Source organism: Solea senegalensis, linkage group LG11 (assembly GCF_019176455.1).
Source record: "Solea senegalensis isolate Sse05_10M linkage group LG11, IFAPA_SoseM_1, whole genome shotgun sequence".
Classification (NCBI taxonomy): Eukaryota; Metazoa; Chordata; class Actinopteri; order Pleuronectiformes; family Soleidae; genus Solea; species Solea senegalensis.
The window spans coordinates 22,420,161-22,439,830 of record NC_058031.1 but is presented as its reverse complement, the minus strand read 5'-3'; the positions used below and the strand labels follow the sequence as shown (position 1 = coordinate 22,439,830).

Sequence of the window (19,670 nt, the reverse complement as noted above, 5' to 3'; positions counted from 1 at the left end):
AAGGTACTCAATCCCCATTGATTGGGTTTAATTGGACACTCTTGCTTGACCAGTCCAAAAGCCCGGGAAATGGGAGGGTTATGTCAGGAAGGACAATCTATGCCAAGTCAAATGTGCATATTCAAGGATTTTAAAACACTAAATAATAAGACGATCAAATAAATTCATGGGAATTTCAGGGAGATAAAAATGTAGCAGCACTTGTAGCTGAGTAGTGTGTGTGTGTGTGTGTGAGCGAGAGGGAGAGAGAGGGAGAGGGAGGAGTGGGGGTCGCAGTGTGCAGAATGCATGTGTACAAGAAGGATATTTAGAGGGGGAGCAGAGCAATACAGAAGGGGGCTGGGGAGAGAGAGATTGTTGGTGCTGCAGACTCAGAGACAGAGAGGAGGAGGAGGAGAGAGAGAGAAGAGAGAGAGAGAGAGAGAGAGAGAGAGAGAGAGACCAGCAGCATTCTGTCACTATTTGTTGCTTCTTACAGCTGCTGCTGCTGCTGCTGTTGCTGCTTCTCACTGTCACTCTCAGTGTCACTGTGACTGTGTGAAGGAGCGCCTGCACAGCAGAGTCTCCTCAGTGACTAAAACTGCACAAGTCTGTGTGAAGCTGCTCTGGAATTGACTCAACACCAATGATCCCCAGCCAAATCTGGCACACACCCTCTCATGAAGGTAAGGAAGGAGAATGTTTGATTCAAAATGTGATGTTCTTAATCTTTCCTGGGACTTTTTTTTTTAATTGTATGTTCAGCTGCTTTGCGTTTGTGAGGGAAAACCATTCGTTTCAGTCTGTGACTCTGACTCTGTTCAGTTCAGTACATCACACTGTGTTCATCCCAGGCTTTAATTTCTCTGTTTATTTATTATAGTGCCTGGTCTGACCTGTTTAGTGTCTGCAAACATCCTCATACCCTTGGCTTTGCTACTGTAGCTCACATTTCAATATTCTGTGTCATTGCCGCACGACAGTTGATGTCGATCAATCTGGTTGGTGGATTGTTTTTAAGAAAAATAAAGACTTTTATTATGAGGCTGAGCGTGAGCTGGTTAATTAGCTGTGAACGTCAAGTGGACTGCTCCTCTTTTTGTGATACTCAGTAAATCACTTGCTATGAGTTGCATTCATTTCACGGCAAATGTTTGTGTCTGTTTACAGTAAATGAAACGTGTCCCAGATTCTGTATGTCCACATGAAGTTGCATTTTGTTGTAAATCAATGTAAATGTAAATTTTCTGTAACTTCACATAAGTAATGTCATGCGTTGCCGTGATTTAATGTTTCCTGTACAAATAATGCACTTTACGGGCACATCTCAGTTATGTTATATGTTTCTGTGATTTAGCAGTGTTTTTCTTCATAAATACGGCATTTTATTATTAGTTATGACATATATCAGTGATTTAGTAGTATTTACAGTGCCAGTGTCACTGGTGGGCACGTAACAAAGAAAAGAATGAAGATATTTCTCAACTCAGGGGAAACTGAGGTTGGGAAGCGGCATTTTTCAAAAATACTACCCGTGTGCTAGTAATACAAAGCTAAATGCAAATCTGTGAATTATTAATTTAAAGCTTCATTTTTTTATGGAGCGCCATTAAAAAAAAAGTCAGTCATAAAATGTAATGTATGTATGAACGCATGCTCGTGTCCGCCTTTTTACTTCCTCTGTGGAGGTGACATAACCCAGTTAGTCTGTCTTGTGTGTGACAGCATGGAGGTGTTACGATGAGCGGGAGTTTCCACTCGAGTGTGGGAGGGGAGGGTGTTTTACAGCTACTTGCCAGTTGGGCCAGTGGGGTGAAAGGCTGAGTGAGAGAGCACAGTCAACGCAGTTTATGGGATGAACAGGTGAAGCAGCTTTGGAATGATGGAAGGTTGAGGATGGTTTGGAAGAAAAAAGAAGCTGTCCACCACCAGCTCTGTGTCTGGGGGGTGGGGCTGGGGGGTTAGTGTTACATCACATCACATCATGTTTGTAGCAAAACAAAGTACAATGCGTTGTTGTGACAAAGTGAGTGAACCATGTTGTGGTTGTGTGACATCAACATTAAGCATAGTCGTGGTCAAGAAGTCCCTGAGTCCCCACCTTTGTGTCCAGGCATGAATGGAAGAGAGCGCGGGCGTACGTCTGAACAGTCGTTATAGATTCTGTGTGGGTAGATTGCCACTTATCACATCAATACCCAGCCTTCTCTTGCATAACATCACACCAGCACTGAAAGTCAACATCCACATCTGGTCCACTTTGCTCCGATTCATCTTCATGATGTCACCTCCCTTTTTTTTACTAATGATTATAGATTTGTCACGTTTGATGTCGTTAGCGATAAAAGAAAGCAACATAACAGTGTAATCATTCAGACATTTATCACCGTGTCATGATTAGGTTTACACATATAGACTTTATTGGTCCCAAAACTGGGAAATGACTGTGTTACAGTAGCACGGCTTGCTTTACAACTCTTCTTCTAAGAAATAGAAAGAGTCAAATCAAAACACATAATTATACATGTAAAGAAAAATAGAATGTACTAGAATACGATTTCAATGACATCTATACAAGAAGGTAGAAAGTATTAATATTAAGTGTCAAGATATCTTTAACATAAAAACAGCTAAACAAACAAAATCAACCACAGCAATGAATGTTTAGTGCATTCAAAAGTTATCAATTCAACAATCCATCAGTTATATATATATTTTATTTAATTAGTGTTTACTTGCATAAACTATACCACATACTGCCCTCCCCTCCCTCTTCGTTCACTATCATTGATTTCGGGGACCGGAGAATCTCAAAGGTGATTGGCTTTCCCGACCTGACGTGAAAATCCTCGTGGCCACTGAGACCAATTTAAAATCCAAATCCGTAAATGTCTTTTTATAGAGCAAGAGGAAGTGGAAACTAACTGTCCTCGTTAACATACAGCCCTTGGAAGGACCAGTTAACGAGAGCAACATATACATGTAAGGGTAATACAATGCAGTGCATTGATGCATTCCACGTAAACCAACGCCAACATGTAATAACTGTAATTGATTACTTTGAGGTGCAGTTATTTTATCTTTGGAAACACTGTTATTCTTAAGAGAGGGAGAACATTGAATTAAGGACAAAACAACCGTCCCTCACAAAACCACTGTGCTATAAAGGTTTACTATGATCCCTGATTGAATGTGATGGTGTGTTTCTGAATTGTAGAAAGATTTGCCTTGCATTCATGTACAGTACATGAATAGATTGGCTGATTTTCTTTGCTTTCCTTTCACAGTGTCCGCGGCAAATTGATCACCTGTTCATTAAGCAACATGACACATGCATGACTCTCCGTGGTTGCTAAGAACAAACAACTCAGTTTCCATGCATCCAGTCATTATCTGTGTACTGTTTTTCCCTGTGAGGGTCATGGGGGGGAAGCTGTCCCTGTCATCTACGTCATGGTAATCCCAAGTGTCTAAGGTTAGAGTCAATAGGTCCAATCATAATTTTTCATCCTTTTGTGCAAAAGTTCATCAGTTCATTTCACTGTAGGCCCCTATAAGGGTTATATTCAGGCTGTCACAAGCGGGTTCGTCCGTATGGGACGTGCACGGCCCTCATGTGTAGGACATGCTGTCATGAAACCGTCAATTCTTGTTCATGTATATCAGTGTTGCAAATACTTACGTAGAATTTTCACATATCTGTACTTAACTTTGTTATTTATGCCTGTTTGTTGTAGCGAGTTGTTTTTAGTGGCATTTTCTGGTAAAATACTTGTACAAGTATTGCTTTCAAGTACTTTATACAAGACTGATTTATATACATGCTTTCCCTTGTTTCTTTTCACTTCCTGTCAAATTTCTCGCCTCTGTGATTGCCTCTAATGTCCTTCAGCTGCATATCATTGTCGTCCCTCCTCCATGTGCTTATACAGTCAGTGTCTCCTCTAGTGTTGCTCTCGTGACAAATCAAGTGACTTTTTCCTGGTGTTATTGGAGACTTTTGGCGTCTCACCAGCAGCGTTTGTCGTAACCTTAGAAATCGCGAATCAAATCGAATCAATGATTTGGAGAATCGTGACACCCATACTACCCAGTTAGTCTGGAAGGGGTATTAAGAAGGCATGGGCTTGAAGTGGACAAATGTGGGTGGAGCCACCATGGAAACCATGGACAAACCTACTTGGGACCCATATTGTCAGGCCAGATATAAGCTAAGGGGAAGGCTAATATAATATAAGGTAAGATAAGGGGCCCACATGGACATATTGGCCGGTGACTTACATTTTACCCTGTTTAATAGTAAGGATGGCTTGATAACACATTTTTACCATCAATCTAAAAACCATCCATTACAAAATGACCTTTATTGCCCTGATATAGCAGTAGTGGACATCTCCTTTAAATTATGTCTTAGTGATTGCTTAGTGATACACTGACATCATGTGTTACTTATCTTTTGCTTGGTCCAGTGATTATTATCTGCTCATCTGTATTAAATACCGCCTTCAGTCACGATGCAGTCTGATTGATCGTTGCTGTTTAAATAATACGGTGAAACGTAGCAGAAGCTCCTCACCTGGTGTGAACAACAGACGCGCGTGAGACAACAGATCAGTGCTGCCGCTGCTGCCAGGCTCTCACATCTAGTGTGAAATGGTTTTAAAGGTGGAGCCAAGGGGCGAGAGCCAAGACACACCCTGAACAGGTCAGCAGTCGATCACAGGACAAAGATAAACAATCATTCACACCCACATTCACACCTAGTGTCAAGTTAACCTCAACCTAATGTGAATGTCTTTGGACTGTGGGAGAAACAGAAAGCATCTCACCACAGTGCCTTTTACAATCAGTGACCCAAGTGAGAGTATTTGGACATGGATGAACTAAACTTTATGACCTTTAAATTGCACACATTTTGTGCTACAACTCTTGGCTAATTGAAACACAAAGCTTTATACAACACAGCAGATGTACATACACGTAACACAAAAGATGTTACTCTATACATTTTATGTATCTATTATTTATAATTTTGCACTCTATAATCTCTGTAACAGACTGTTAGCTCCCCCATGGTCTCAATGTAACTTTAGGATTTAGTTCAATGGGATCAAATTAACTCCTTACTGTCCGTTCATTTTAGCACATACATTTATAGCAGTAAACTGCCCGTTTCTTCATTTCTCCATACTAGTGCAGTGCCCATGTAAAATGTGTTTTTGTGTGTGATTTTAGTAATTGTTGGTTTGGTGTGGCAAGATGCTATTGTGTCTGTAGCTGGTTGTGCGTTGCATGTTTGGGATTCTGAAAAGTCCTTACAATTCTAAATTTGGGACCTTGCAGTCGGAAATTGTTGTTTGTTTATTCCAAGTCTAATTCCAATCCAATGTTGGTAATCCTGGGATTCATAAAATAATGGGGTGGGAATCGCTGAGGTCACTTATGAAATGGTATGCTACACGTGGCCTATAGTAATGATTATATCAGGATACAGTTTTGCAATAATAGATATATTGACATTTTCTTTCTCTTCATTGTTGTATGCCATTATGGCAATTAGACATTGGTATTTGGTGCCAGTGTTTCGTGTCATCTCATGAGTCAGGACAGTAAAAGTATGCAGTATCAATACTAGAGAGAGCAATTTCTGGGTGGGGTTTCCTGGGCTGAAGTTCTGGAGAGTAAATGCAAAGTAAAATTGTGGAAAAGGGTGAACTTTTCAACCGTAACATGGGAAAAATGAGTGGGAGTCATGAAATAGTTGATGTTTTGCGAATGCTTTGAAGTTTGAATGAGGCTTCTACGTTGAAACAGTAATAGATTATGAATGTGTCTGAAGTTCATTTCATTACGTTTGAATGTGAAATTGCCTTTAAAAAGTTGAACATTTTGGAAAGGGCTGAATAATTATGTAATTATGTTGACTTATTTGGAACCAATACGTCGTAGAATATTAGTTCATTTGAATGAGAAATTGTGTTTGAAAGAAGTAGAATATTTCATAAAGTATGAAATATTCCAAGGCTCTATATAAACTGAAATCATGTCCTAATTGTTCTGAACGTTTCGAAGTTTGAATGAAGTTCTAAGTTCAAATTTCAAGTATGTGGAACTGCTTAGAGGAGGCTTTATGTTTTTGAGGACAGAGAAAAGAACCATTTCAGAAATTATATAATTAAAAAATACAAGCAAGAAAGTCCTAATTGACCTAAAGGTTGAATGACATTTATGGGTTAAAGTATGTGGAAGACGGAGAAGAAATGGTCACAGAGGTGTGAAATGTAGTTTATACACTTGCAACCTCTAAAATGTTCGTCCCAATGACTGAACATTACAATCTTGCTGAAGGTTAGATTGAAGCACTGCTGTATTAACTGATATTTTTAGTAATGTGCATTTGATAAATCAGCTTTGTGACCTTAGACTGACTGTTTAATTTTGCAGGGACATACGACACTAGAATAACACACTGCATTTGTTTTTTCAGGTTCATTAAATCCTGGCTCATTTAATCAGGTCTGGATCACTTTAAACAGGATTAACATCTTTCTAACCAAATAAACAGTAGTCCAGCGATCAACGTTACATTGTCAAGACTAAAATAATGCTTTGTATATGTATGTATGCATGTGTTGTACATACCTTTGCCAATGCCAAACAATCTTAAATAAGTTCAAGTTTCAGGTAACATTAGAGAAAAAAACAGATACACATTTTGGATGAACTCCCGTGTTACACATTATTTGCTGTTATTTAATCTTCACTCAAGACAATCAAGAGTTGAGAGTGAGTGAATCTGCTGTTGAAAAGTTGCTATAGGGATGCACAATATTAGTGCAATTTTGGTATCAACCGATATCCAATGTAGGGACCACACGGTGGTGTAGTGGTTAGCAATCTCGCCTTGCAGCGGGACGACCTGGGTTCGAGCCCCGGTTGGAACAAGGGCCTTTCTGTATGGAATTTGCATGTTCTCCCCGTGTGTGCGTGGGTCCACTGCGGTCAAGTGAGCCGTCATTCGTCAACTAGCATTGACCCGTGCATTCGAACCGTAAGTTTGAATGCACGGGAGCACTTATGAAGGCTCACTTGACCGCAGTGGACCGGGCACGCCGCTGGCTGTGGTTGGCCGCAGGGATTTTATTTGTCTAGCATCAGAGCAAGCTCTGCAGTAGCTCGGGAGAATGTTCTTGCCGAATCTCCGAACAATTCTGCCTGCTTAGGAGCAGGTTCATACTTTTAAGGGTTTCTCTAACATCCTTATCTTAAACCCCACATTTGACGGTTCCCCCTTTTCCTGGGAAACAAGTTGTGTCAGCTCATTCTATACATTCTCACGATCGTACATCTTAGAGTGCTCAGGTTTTGACATCAGTCAACACAGGAAGCATCTGCGCTTCTTTTACAAGCCTTGTTTTCAGGTCTGGCATACAGACTTCTGTTGTACCCAGATTGTAGGCGATGCAAAGTCAACTCTCTCATGAGGAAGTTCCTGTTTACTTCTCAATGCACATCTCTAACACAGTCTAGACAATTTAGCTGAATCGGATACCACAAGAGCATAACATTTCAGTTGTGTGTGAATGGTAATTCTGAATAATGTCCCTGACGGCCCCTCATAATTTTGAATGGCTTTTCTATCGTCAGTTTGTTCATATGTATGTTAGTGTTTTCAATGTTTTCAGTAAAGCTTGACTTTGTAATGTAGTTATACAAATAATTTGCCCGTTACTTACATATGCTGTATGAAAATAAAGTGCCCCAGTTCACACAAGAGTAGGTCCGGTCTAGGGCTGCACAATCCTGGACAAAATGTGAATCACTGATTCTTTGCTTAGAAGTGAGATTGCGATGCTCTGGCCCAATTTGTTCACAAATCGAAATGTTTATTGCACTCATGAGCAATTCATCTGTTAACGTGCCAAATCTCATCATTTAACAGAGGAGTCTGGTGTATTTAGCAACAGCACTGTTGAAAGCCTGCAAATGCAAACCTTTTTTCGGCACAAGCTCGGGTCGGCTAGTTGTGTTAGGGTTAGGGTTTAGCTTTGGTGTTAGCTCGAGTGTTAGCTCTCGGTTTGGTCATTCGTTTTGTCTAATTTAGCAAACGCGGACACACCAAGTCCACTCGACCGAGACTGCTCTCCAGTAAGAGCAGCCAAAGATAGGGATATCAGATAGTGGCTAGAAAAAACAACCAATATTATGCATCCTTAGTTTCTATTTTATAGATAACAACTGTCAAAATTGGACAATAAGCACGATAAATTTGATTGTTTCAAAAGAAGGAAATATTGCCTTGATTAACCTGTTGTGTATGAAATCTGTGCGGCTGGCTGAGGAAAGAGAGGATGTTTTTCCACAAAGATCCACAAAGGAGCTGGCAATGACACTCAGAATTCTCACCATGGTTTTGATTTTCTTTATAATAGGGACCCTGATCTGTATTTGGACCCAGATACCATCTTGTCCGGATCTGGACCTATCTCTGTAAATTGTTGATAACTGCCATGTTTTCGACAAAGAACTTTGTGTTTTAACCTTTTAGAGTTCCTAGGGACATTTCCTGCCATTCTGATTTTTTAATTGTTAAGCCATTTTGGCTGTGTTGAATGAATATAGCTCACATTTTCCAGAGGATGTTCATTTGTGGTAAACATTAGAACTGTCATCTCAGTTTCTTATCAGCCTAAAATGGCTAAGCGATGCAAGAACTTACTCATTTGTTCCTAGCGGCAGAAAATGCCACCCTCCCAGAAACAGCTGTAAAAACATTATATATTAATATTTTTCATAATTGTCCACTTTAAACAAGATATTGATAGTATTTTATGGATATGATTGTATTTTTCTCTGCAATCAATGTTTTTTCCAATCATTGACCCATCCCAGGGCCTAATAATAATTATTATTATCAAATTCTCCTTTTTCTGGTAGAAAACAGCAGCATTTTGTAAACAAACTGGCCTTTAAAGGGTTAACATTTCAAAAGTATTATCAATATTTGATATGTATGTTTCAGGCTGAAGTAGCTTTAAACGACTGACTCATTTAAAGTGGAAAAAAATATTAACATATAATGTTGTTATAGCAGTTTTTGGGAAGGTGGCATTTTCTGCCACTAGGAACAAATTAGGAAGTTTTTTTAGTGTTAACTGGCGCAGCTTTTCCAGCCTTTACAACACTTCCAGGAAATGTAGACCATTATGTGACAACAACATTCAGCCAATCATGTTTCAGGTCGAGACACATGATTACAGCCAAACTGGGCCGGTTTCCTCACAATTAGAAGTGCTCATTTCACAGCATCATATGCAGATAAAATTTGTTTTTAACATTGCATATCGCAATGTTCAGTCTGTCACGTATTCCACAAATCCATTCATTTTTAAACAAGGCTTTTATTGTGAAGTATTTGCATGACTGACAGATGTGCAGCGTCATACCGAAGAGTACTGATGTTTCATTGATTACAGAGCAGTGTTGAACTTAAATTAGTATAATTTGCACTACATGTGTTGTAGTCCCTAGAAAAATCTATAATATATGCTTCTAAATCTAAACCTTTTTGTGTTGTTGGTGTGTTTTGATTTTCACCCAACATTTATAACAATTATTACATGAAACTTAATTTGATTGGAATTTCTTGTTGATTACACACAGCCACATATTTAAATATATAATATATTAGGCATAACCATTTAACCAACTACACGTATTAGACTTTATGAAGCTCTGGAACTTAAAGCTTAGAACTTAAAGAAATAAGTCTTCTTTCTGGACCTGGATCTGGATTTTAATTGACTGCCCCTGTTTTTATAAACACAAACAGACTGAGAAGTAAACATTTTCCTCCACCTGACAATTGCACTTGCACGCTAAACATAATTGAAAACCTGAGGGTGTCGCATTTGAGGTAAGACAAGATAAAAAATATAGGTCACCACTTCCTTCCCGCTGCAACCTCAACATTCACCCTCCAGTAACACGAGGGGAAAACCCCATAATCACACAGCGGAGCCTGGGAACACTAAACTGTAAATATCACATGGAGCTCAGCTGTGGGTTTGACCAATCCTGTGAAACCGATGTTAGCTGCTTCTCTGGGATTAATTTATGTAAACTTGTTTGTGACAGAGGAAACAAAAGAGCCATATATGAAACAGTAATATATGTTTATTTATCAAGAGTCATACTGTAATTTCCGTATTGGACAATGCTGTCACAAATAACTGGAAAACAAACTGGTTTGATATTATGTGACACAGTTATTTGCCTCAATGCTCAGTGGAGCCTTTGACTTTGACAGGGACAGCTGTCATTTACAGTCGCCTTAAGAGAAATACACATTCACATTTGACAGCAGTGTGTGTTCTTGTGTTTGTAGCCTTGTGAGGACCAACAATCCTTTTGGGGGATTAAGACCTGGTTTTAGGGTTAGGGTTAATTGGTTTATTTGTGATAGTTAAGGTTAGGGTAAGGTGCTAGTGAATGCATTCTGTCTATGCGGGTCCTCACGTCTAATGCTGCATAAATATCTGTGTGTGTGTGTGTGCGTGCGTGTGTGTGTACTCGTCAACCAGTAGAACAGGGGACTTTGGTGTCGTTACACACACACAAAGAGGGGACTCACCGTTGAACAGGGGACATTTTTCAGGTCCCCTCTTTGTCATGCTTTAAATCAAGCTAAAATCATGTCTAAGACGCTCTGGTGATTTTTTTTTAATATTAAGCAAAGTGGCGACTTGGAAGTGTGTGAGTGTTAAAGCCCATACTCAGCAGCACTCCTGGTGGCTGGAGCAGGGATTTTAACACCTCATTCACACACGTCGTTTCTTAACACTCCTCCAAACCTAGACAGTCTTTCAGATAGTAGCAGGACTATTCATCAAACTACTTAGTGAAGAAACCTGTCAATTGAAACACAATGTATTCTTTTTGAAACAAAATATAAAGGTTCAGCTTTCGGAGATTTCAAGTGGATAAGTTTCAAGCTTGACACTGTATTAAAATAAAGAACTGCCCAGAGAGCAGGAGAGCAATATGTAGTTTAATATATTAAAAAAATAAACAAAGGGATACAATTTAAAATAAAATGGTCAGAAGAATTAACATTTATTTTCAATCTTAAATAAGCACTAACATATTTAGAGTCTGACTTAACATCTGATTTTGACTAGACTACTCCAAATTGTGTCGTGTGTGTGTGTGTGTGTGAGCTGAAATACCCACATGTGATTACATGCAAGCCCTGGTCATTCCCCAAGGGTAGATGTATCCTGAATGACAACTAACCATGTGTCAGCTATCCTTATCCTCATGTACTCCATGCATTATGTATGACACTGTCACTAAGAACAACATGAGCTCACACACACACACACATACACATTAACAGTAAATTACACTGGCAAGGGTATGGGTACCAAATGTGTAGGCTGTGTTCATGGTCAAAAATGTCATGTGTGGCTACAACCTACATGTTTACATGTCCTTGTAATTGTAGCGTCGCATTAACAGGAACAAATAAAAACATGGCTAAACAGGTGTGGCACGTCTGTCACACAACAGCTTGTTAACGGATTGGTTAAACCACTTAGCCACAAGTAGCCTGTGACAAAGTTGAATTTGGCTCTGGTAATGTGGAAGCCAGCGTTTGCATAAGTCCTCCTCAAACACAAACACTGCACATAAGCATTCCTTGAGTGAATGGTAAACTGCTGCTTATCTCATAATTCTGACTTTCTATCTCATAATTTCAACTTTTTATCACATAATTATGACTCTTTATCATCTATAAATATAAATATATTATACATTTTTATTGCGTTGAAACAAAAACAATCTGCACTAAAAAATAAGTAAACTAAAACTTCCCTGTTTTAGGTGGGCCAATATTCTGAGTTAGTGTGGACAGAGAGCAGGGGAAACCTTAGCAGATGTGATGCATTCAAAAACAAAAATGTGATACTGAGGAAGCAGTCCAACCCTCTCTTCTCTTTATTGATGTTTCTTTGCCCTGGGCACAACACTGACCCATATCATCTACAGACTGCACCACACCCTTGTGCTATTAAACCATAATAAAGGACGTCTTTCGGTGCTTTCCTGCAGAAATGCTGCACATTACCTGAACAGAATCACGATGAGCAAACAGGACCGCAGTTGGTACCGCATTCAATTCCAGTTATATCAGAATTATTCTTAACTTGCTGGTAAAAAGTACAAGGATATCAGTTAATCAAGATTTGACCCCATTAATACATGCCATGTAAGAAATGCTTTAAAAATATGATGCTAATTTGTTGTCGTGCGATTGTTGCTCACCATCGGCATCAATGCTTCAGGACGTGAAATCCATGGGTGGGATCACAAACCAGGGGAGGTGGGCTTCTGGGGGTACTGCAGCATCCCTACTGGCAAGAGGTGGAACATGCAGTGTGTAAATTGTTAGTTGTTTTTTTTCCCTTTTAAAAAAAAAGAAAAAAAAAGAAAATGATTGTTTTTGTTAAACTGTGAATGATAATTTGCTTTAATATATTAAATCATGTTTAAACTATGTTGAATTATCACTATCTAACGTGATGACATCAGCGCACTCAGGTCAAGGGTCAGCGCTGGTCAAAAATGACATGGGGAAAAACAATGGCACAGAAAAGAATTCTGGATTTCTTTATTTCAAAAAACCCCGAAAGCAAGATCAAACCGGCACAATCGAGACATTCATACACATTTAAATATCGCCACAGACTGCAAACTCCCACAGCATGGATTATGCACACAACTGCTCCGATCTCATTAACTTTGAAACGACTCATTGAAGCAACGCTGTGGCTTCTGCTTTGAAGTTGGCAGAGTCTCTTCTTGTCATGTCTCACAACTTTCTTTGTCCATGGAAGAGATTACATCACAGCCTCCCTCAATGTGCTGCCCTCCTTCTGGAGCTTTTCCTGTCATGTCTGTCTGACACAGATTTTAAGCAGATCTTCTCACTGTTCTCACTGTAATGCTGCATGTCTTCCCCAAGGACACATGTCGACGTGTCCTACACAAACAGTAGGGGTAGGTTAAAAGATTGATTTGGTGATATATCGCCGTCCTCTCTCGATACTCCGGGGCAAATATCAATATTTTAATGAACAAATTAAAGCGCTAAAGTAAACAGTCCCTGCACCAGCACTGATGAAATTAATGAGGCAAACTTGGGTGGAAGTTACCTGGAAGTTGGAAGTGACCTGGGCGAAGAAGAGGGAGTTTACAGTGGGATAATGGCGGAGAACGCTACGTTAAGGGATGCTCCATCCACGTGTAATACATGGACAGAGAAATATTTACTTACTTTACCAGCAAATCCAAGCACCAAACTGATGCACATTAACTTAAATCATCCTGTATGGTTTCAAGGCCATCCACAACCTCACCCCTCCGTATTCTCCACATCGCCACCTCCTCCCGCTCCCTCACTTCCTCCTCCTCTTCCATCCACCTCACTGTGCCCTCCGCCAGCCTCAGCACCATGGGGAGCCGAGCTTTCAGGCGCTCTGCTCCCCATCTCTGGAACTCACTCTTCCCCTCTTCAAATCCCACCCGTTTAAAATAGCCTACTCTCTATAATTCCTCTCTATTTTCCGTTTGCTGTTGTCCTGTTTGTGTTTTTGTATTGTTGTTTGTCTGCTCTGTACAGTGTCCTTGGGTGTCTGAAAGGCACTTGAGATAAAATGTACTATTATTGTTATTATAAGTCAAATCGTGGCTTGTTTTGTGCCAGTTTTCCAAGAGGGCAGGGAAGCGCGGGGGAAGAAGATGTCCAGACAAGGGCGTAGGTTTGGTTACAAGACTGGTGAGGACGCTTTAAGTCTGGCCCTAAAACCTCAGTGCTGTGTCTGTTGAAGAAAAAGAAAAAAATGTACACATTAAGATGTAATTATATAATCCCTTTAAAATGCTTCAGGCATCATAATCGAATTGTGAGGTACCTGAAGACTCTCACCGCTAATGAATAGTGAATTAAATGTCTGCCGTCTTTACATTTCCAAGAAAAGGAAACCTCAGGGTTTGTTCTGTGCATTGGTCATACTGTACCTCCACTGCTCTGTTCCAGCTGCCTGAGCTGGATCACTGCTGTTGTCGCTGTCGTGTTTATGTGTGTCCGCTGTGAGTCTGTGAGCCATGTGTCTCCTGCCTGGCTCTACACACACACCCCCAATCTACCCCCCACCCCGCTATCTTTACATGAGTCTATTTTTTACCGCGTCTGCATGTCCAAGTATTTGTTCAATCACGTGGCAGCAGTGCAACGCATGAAATCATGTAGGTCAGCAGCCATAATTAATGTCATCATCAGAATGAGGGAAAAATGTGATCTGACTGACTTTGACGTCATTGTTAGAGGCAGAAAGCTGAGTTCTGAAACTGTGTATGCCAACAAGCTATTATGTACATTTTTTAACATGCAATACGAGTTGTATTAGATAGATAGATAGCAACAAATTAGTATTTTATTTATTTATGTCGAATATAGATGGTATATTCACTAAAGACTGAATAGAATTTTAATGCAGCGCTTTATTAATGTTTAGAAGTGTGGTTTGAGCAGACAGAAAGGCAATGAATTATCAGAGAAATGTGACAAATGACAAAACGCTTCGTACAGTCATCTAAAGGTCATGGCAAGATGATGAGGGACACAAATGTGAGGCATGTAGCAGAGGACATGGATTTCTGCTTGGACATGCAGATGCTAAGGTCAGAATACAGAGTCAACAACATGAATCTGTGGACACAATCTGTCTTCTGTCACCTGTCCAATCGGGTGCTGATGTTGCATGGTGTGCAGAAAATGCCATCTTGGCCTATATGTCATTTAATATCAATCAAGTGTTGTTTATGGCCACAGCGCCTTGTTTCTCTTGACTGCCAGAGTTTAGGTTTAGGATAACGACAGGTAATGTACTGTTGTGTTTATGTGAATAGAAAATGTGTGAATATGTTATAGTGCATTTTGGTGTTGTCGGCACGGTCAATTTAGAGTGCTCAATGAACCTAATCCCCATATTTCATGTTTTTGGACTGTGGAAGGAACCCGGAGAAAAAGCCACGCACACACGGTTGTTCCAACCGGGGCTTGAACCCGGGTCTTCCTGCTGCAAAGGCAAAACAATTATTCACCTGAAACCATGTTTCGCTTTATATTTTGTCCATGTGCATTGAACCTGAGTGATGACATGAAAACAAGAGCTTAACACCCTTGGAACGATAATTACAGATTAGATGACAGTTTCCTTCCCATAGAGCCTCCACCTGTTACAACCACCTTCACTTGACACTTAAACACGAGCACATGTATGTCTTCTGTCAGAAAGTCAATATCTCAAAATGTCAATAGCAATCACTTTCGCTACTACAGTGTGAGGGAAACAAGTGTTTTTTTCTTCTCTGTCATGATAACTCTCCTTTCTCTATCAGTGGTGCCTGGGGCCCCACAGCAGGAGTCTGCTCCTCCGCTTTCTGTTCTTCTCTACTTCATTTTCTCATCTTTTGAACAAAGTGTCCCTCACTTGTTCTTTGCGCTCCTCACTTGTTCTTTGAGCTCCCTCAGTCGTTCTTTGCACTCACTCACTTGTTTTTGCACTCCCTCACACGTTCTTTGTGCTCCTCACTCGTTCTTTGCACTCCCCTGCTCCTTTTTGTTCCACACACGTGCTTTGCACTCCTCACACGCTTCTTGTGCTCCTCACACTCCTCGCTTGTTCTTGCACTTGTTTTCCACTGCACTCACTTGTTTTTGCACTCCTCATGTTTTTTGTGCTCCTCACTCGTTCTTTGCACTCAATTGTTCTTTGCACTCCTCACTTGTTCTTTGCACTCCCTCACTTGTTCTTTGCACTCCCTCACTCTCTTTGCACTCACTCACTTATTTTTGCACTCACTCACTGGTTTTTGCGCTCCCTCACTTGTTTTTGCACTCCCTCACACGTTCTTTGCGCTCCCTGTTTTTTGGTTTGTGGGCGGGCCTTAGGAAGCAGCCTGCTGATTGGCTACTGAGCTTTGGAGCGACAGCTTAATGGACTGGAAGTCGTCACAGGCTTGGAGTCACTGTCCTTCTGGAACTTGTTCCCCAAGTTTTCCCCATTAGCATCTGATAAAATAATTGTAAAAATGTAACTTTTGTCAGATTATAAACATTAGATACTTACAATAATTTTGTCGGATGTCAAGAACGAGTTCCAGACGGACCAGCAGGGGGCGGGGTACATCCTGGAAAAAGTCGTCAGTCTATCAGAGTCGAAACACAAAGACGGACAACTATTCACTCTCACATACAGTCTCATAACTACAGTCAATTAATCTTTGCATGTTTGCGTGAACCTGGAGACAACCCGCATGCACGTGGTTAGAACTTCACACAGAACGGCCCTTGGTTGAACCTGGACCTTCTTGCTTTGAGGCAACAGTGCCAGCCACTGTGTAACCCTCTCGCTGGCTGACATCTTGAATGTAACCTGAGTAACTGACACTGTTGCATCAATAAATCCTTTTCTTCTCTACAAATAGCGACTGTGAGCTGTGAAGAAAATAAGGAGTGAAACATCTGTGAAAACACTCGGTTAGGAGTTGTTTGACCTTCACTTTGCTTGGATTTAAATTAAATTAAATCAATTTAATGGGCAAGCTTTATGGATGAGTGAATTCAGGCATTTTGCCAGCACTTTGTGGAATCCCTTCTGGAGGCTTTTAGGATGCATGCGATTTTCCACCCACAATCCATCACAATCCATCAGACACCGGAAATTAATGAGGTGTAGCCCCTTGTGGAAATTAATCTCTCTCATGTCTCTCTTGCCATAATACATCTATCTGATTAACCAACATTTGATTTACTCTCTTCGGTGTAAATTTCCCCCAGAGAATATTTAGTAACCAAATGACATCACAAACAATTATTTCACTTTGTAGCATCAGGATGATGTGGCTGTCACATTTCATTTTACTCCAGACTCCCTGTGCTGGCATCGCACTGGCACAGTAATCATCTGCAGTGCTGTTAAAATACATTACTCAACCAACACAGCATTCATACTGAATGACCCCAGAAACTGGGATTATATTTTGTGGCGATACATTTTCAATTCTACCAACCAGTGTGTTTGAGTTGATCTTTTCCTGGAACATTACATTCATGAGATATATACAGTGAGAATTACAGTGAGGAGAAAAAACAATGCGTACACGGGGGAGGGAGTAACATTTTGAGAAAAACGTTGCAGATTTATGAGATTAAAAGTGGAAAATCTACGAGAAAAAAGTTGTATAATACTAGACTTTCAGTACGGTGTGTTACGAAAAGTACAAGTACGTAAATTACAGTTCAGCAACAACACAGTCACCACGGCCATGTCCGTCAGAAAGCATTGGCCGACATGAAAACAGTTCAGCTCTTCGAATGGATGTGAATTAGCTTGTTTTTTGAACCAGAAAATGAGCTCCAGAGTTTATTAACTCACTCAGAGCAAATGGTACGTCTTCTTAAGTGAATGAATAAGGGCAAGCATATGCAGCTCAATTGGTCATTAGCATACACTTGGTCAGTAGCATACACTTGGTAATGAATTCATTATTAAATTAAGTTCATGTTCCTCAATGATTGATTATTACGATGTTGTGTGTATTATTTCTTGCTGAGTAAAAACCTTGGGGGTCAAAATGTTACTTTAAAGGTTTTCTCACTAGATTTAGTTTCGGTGTTTTCTCCGATAACCTGCTTCAAGCTGAGGACTTAATCCCATGTATCCGTTACGGATGTCTCTGAAGATAGTTTTTTTTTTTTACGATTCAGTTTCCTAGCCTAATTTGTGTTCAGCTTTAGATACTTTCCCTTAAAAAACACACACTGACTCCCAATAGCACAGCAACTGCATGTCATTTAGTTTCCAGTCTTTCTGCAACATATTCCATGCAAAAGGTGCAGAATGGACAAAAGCCCTTTTACCCAAAAATTGGGTAAAAATGATCACAAATGATCTTGTTAACATAAGGTACAAATGTGTGTTATATGTAAATATACCAATGACTGATCGCTTAGGTGCAGAGCAGCTCATCCCACACGAGAGCACACTGTAACTTGCAATGATTTGCCGACTCGACTTACAAAATTTGTAATGAATGTCCAAATTAAATGAGAACCTTACCTAAGAAGTTGTATGAGCGCTCTGTCTTGTGCCCTCTTGGCTTTGAGTTGTGTCATCATATTAAAGCCTCCTCTCGTCTTCTGATTGGCTGCAGCTAAATACCAATCACTGTAATCTCTCTCTCTCTCTCATTCAGCCACAGATGACTGTGTCACATACACTGGTCCGACCAGCGCTTGATGACAGACCATCATGGCGGCGTGCCTAGGGCTTAAATCAAACTTGTGCAGAAACACACTCACATATTTGACTCTAAACGGGACCATAGTTTACAAAGTGGACATCATGCTGGATTGATGAAGACATGAAACAAGTTATTGAGTCCGTCAATCTCTCAGGACAATATTTACTCATACTGTCATAAATCAAGTGAGCAGTGCTGCACAGGCTCATTAGTCTTACTGATAAACCAGTGGAGTAATCCCTGATGATTCAAGAGCCAGGCACTTCTTCACTGGCTTGAGTTTCCAATTTTGGAGTCTACATCCTTTTTTTTGTTTTTAAAAAATCTACAATATGGTTCCTGTTTTTCTACATGGTTTTTGCCACATTTTGGTCATTTGTAGTAGGATCATCAACTCTCCTGAAGGTGGGTCCTTCGGGGGCTGAAGTGATATGGGACAGATTCCGATTCCGTAACATAATAAAGCACTAACACGACGCCAACAAAATGTTAACTTCCTACCCTAATGGAGGGATGAAAACCTAAAGATATGAACTCTCTCTCTCTCTGTCGTGTTTGATGACGGTGGATCAGTGACAGAGCGAGTTGTGTCTTAAATGGAAGGTTGTGGGTTCAATCCCAGGCTTTGTTAGTCTACGTGCTAATGTGTCCTTGGGCAAAACACTTAATGACATGTGAATATATGAAAGATGTGTGCTGCACTTATCATAGATGCACTGTATGAAAGAGGGAGTGAACGGGTGAGTGGTGAAGACTAGTAAAGGGATATAAATACTGACCATTTACATAAAACACTTGTGACAATGTGTTTGAAAATGATTCACTCACCTTTAGCTGAAGCTGAAGATTATGTAAACCTCTCAGTATAAGAGCCTCGTGGGACTCATATCCTCCGTCATGCAGCAACACGAGTGACTGAGTATGAAGAACAGCTGAGGTCTGTGGACTCTGAGGAGTACTGGGCTGGTGAGTTAAAGGAGCTACTGTCATTATCTACCACTTTATCCTCCACCAGAGGGTCATGGGGGGTGCTGTGATCTCAGCTACATCGGGCGATAGGCGGGGTACACCCTGGACAGTTCGCCAGTCCATCGCAGGGCCACACACAGCTAGAGACAAACAACCATTCACTCTCACACTCACTCCTATGGTCAATTTAGAGTGTCCAATTTACCTAATCCAAACATTGCATGTTTTTGGACTGTGGGAGGAAGCCGGAGAACCCGGAGAGAACCCACGCACACACGGGGAGAACATGCAAACTCCATGCAGAAAGGGCTTTGTTCCAACCGGGGCTTGAACCCGGGTCTTCTCGCTGC

The 19,670-nt window shown here is 40.5% G+C and overlaps 1 protein-coding gene across 1 annotated transcript in view; it reads left to right on the top strand.

Annotated features, from left to right (window-relative positions):
• Positions 1-582: 582 nt before the first annotated feature.
• opn7b (opsin 7, group member b) overlaps positions 583-19,670 on the top strand; it is a 52,441-nt gene continuing 33,353 nt past the window's right edge. The window contains exon 1 of the mRNA XM_044038931.1: positions 583-665. Coding sequence (XP_043894866.1) covers positions 660-665 — 6 coding nt within the window. The 5' untranslated portion in view covers positions 583-659. The remainder of the gene's footprint in view (positions 666-19,670) is intronic.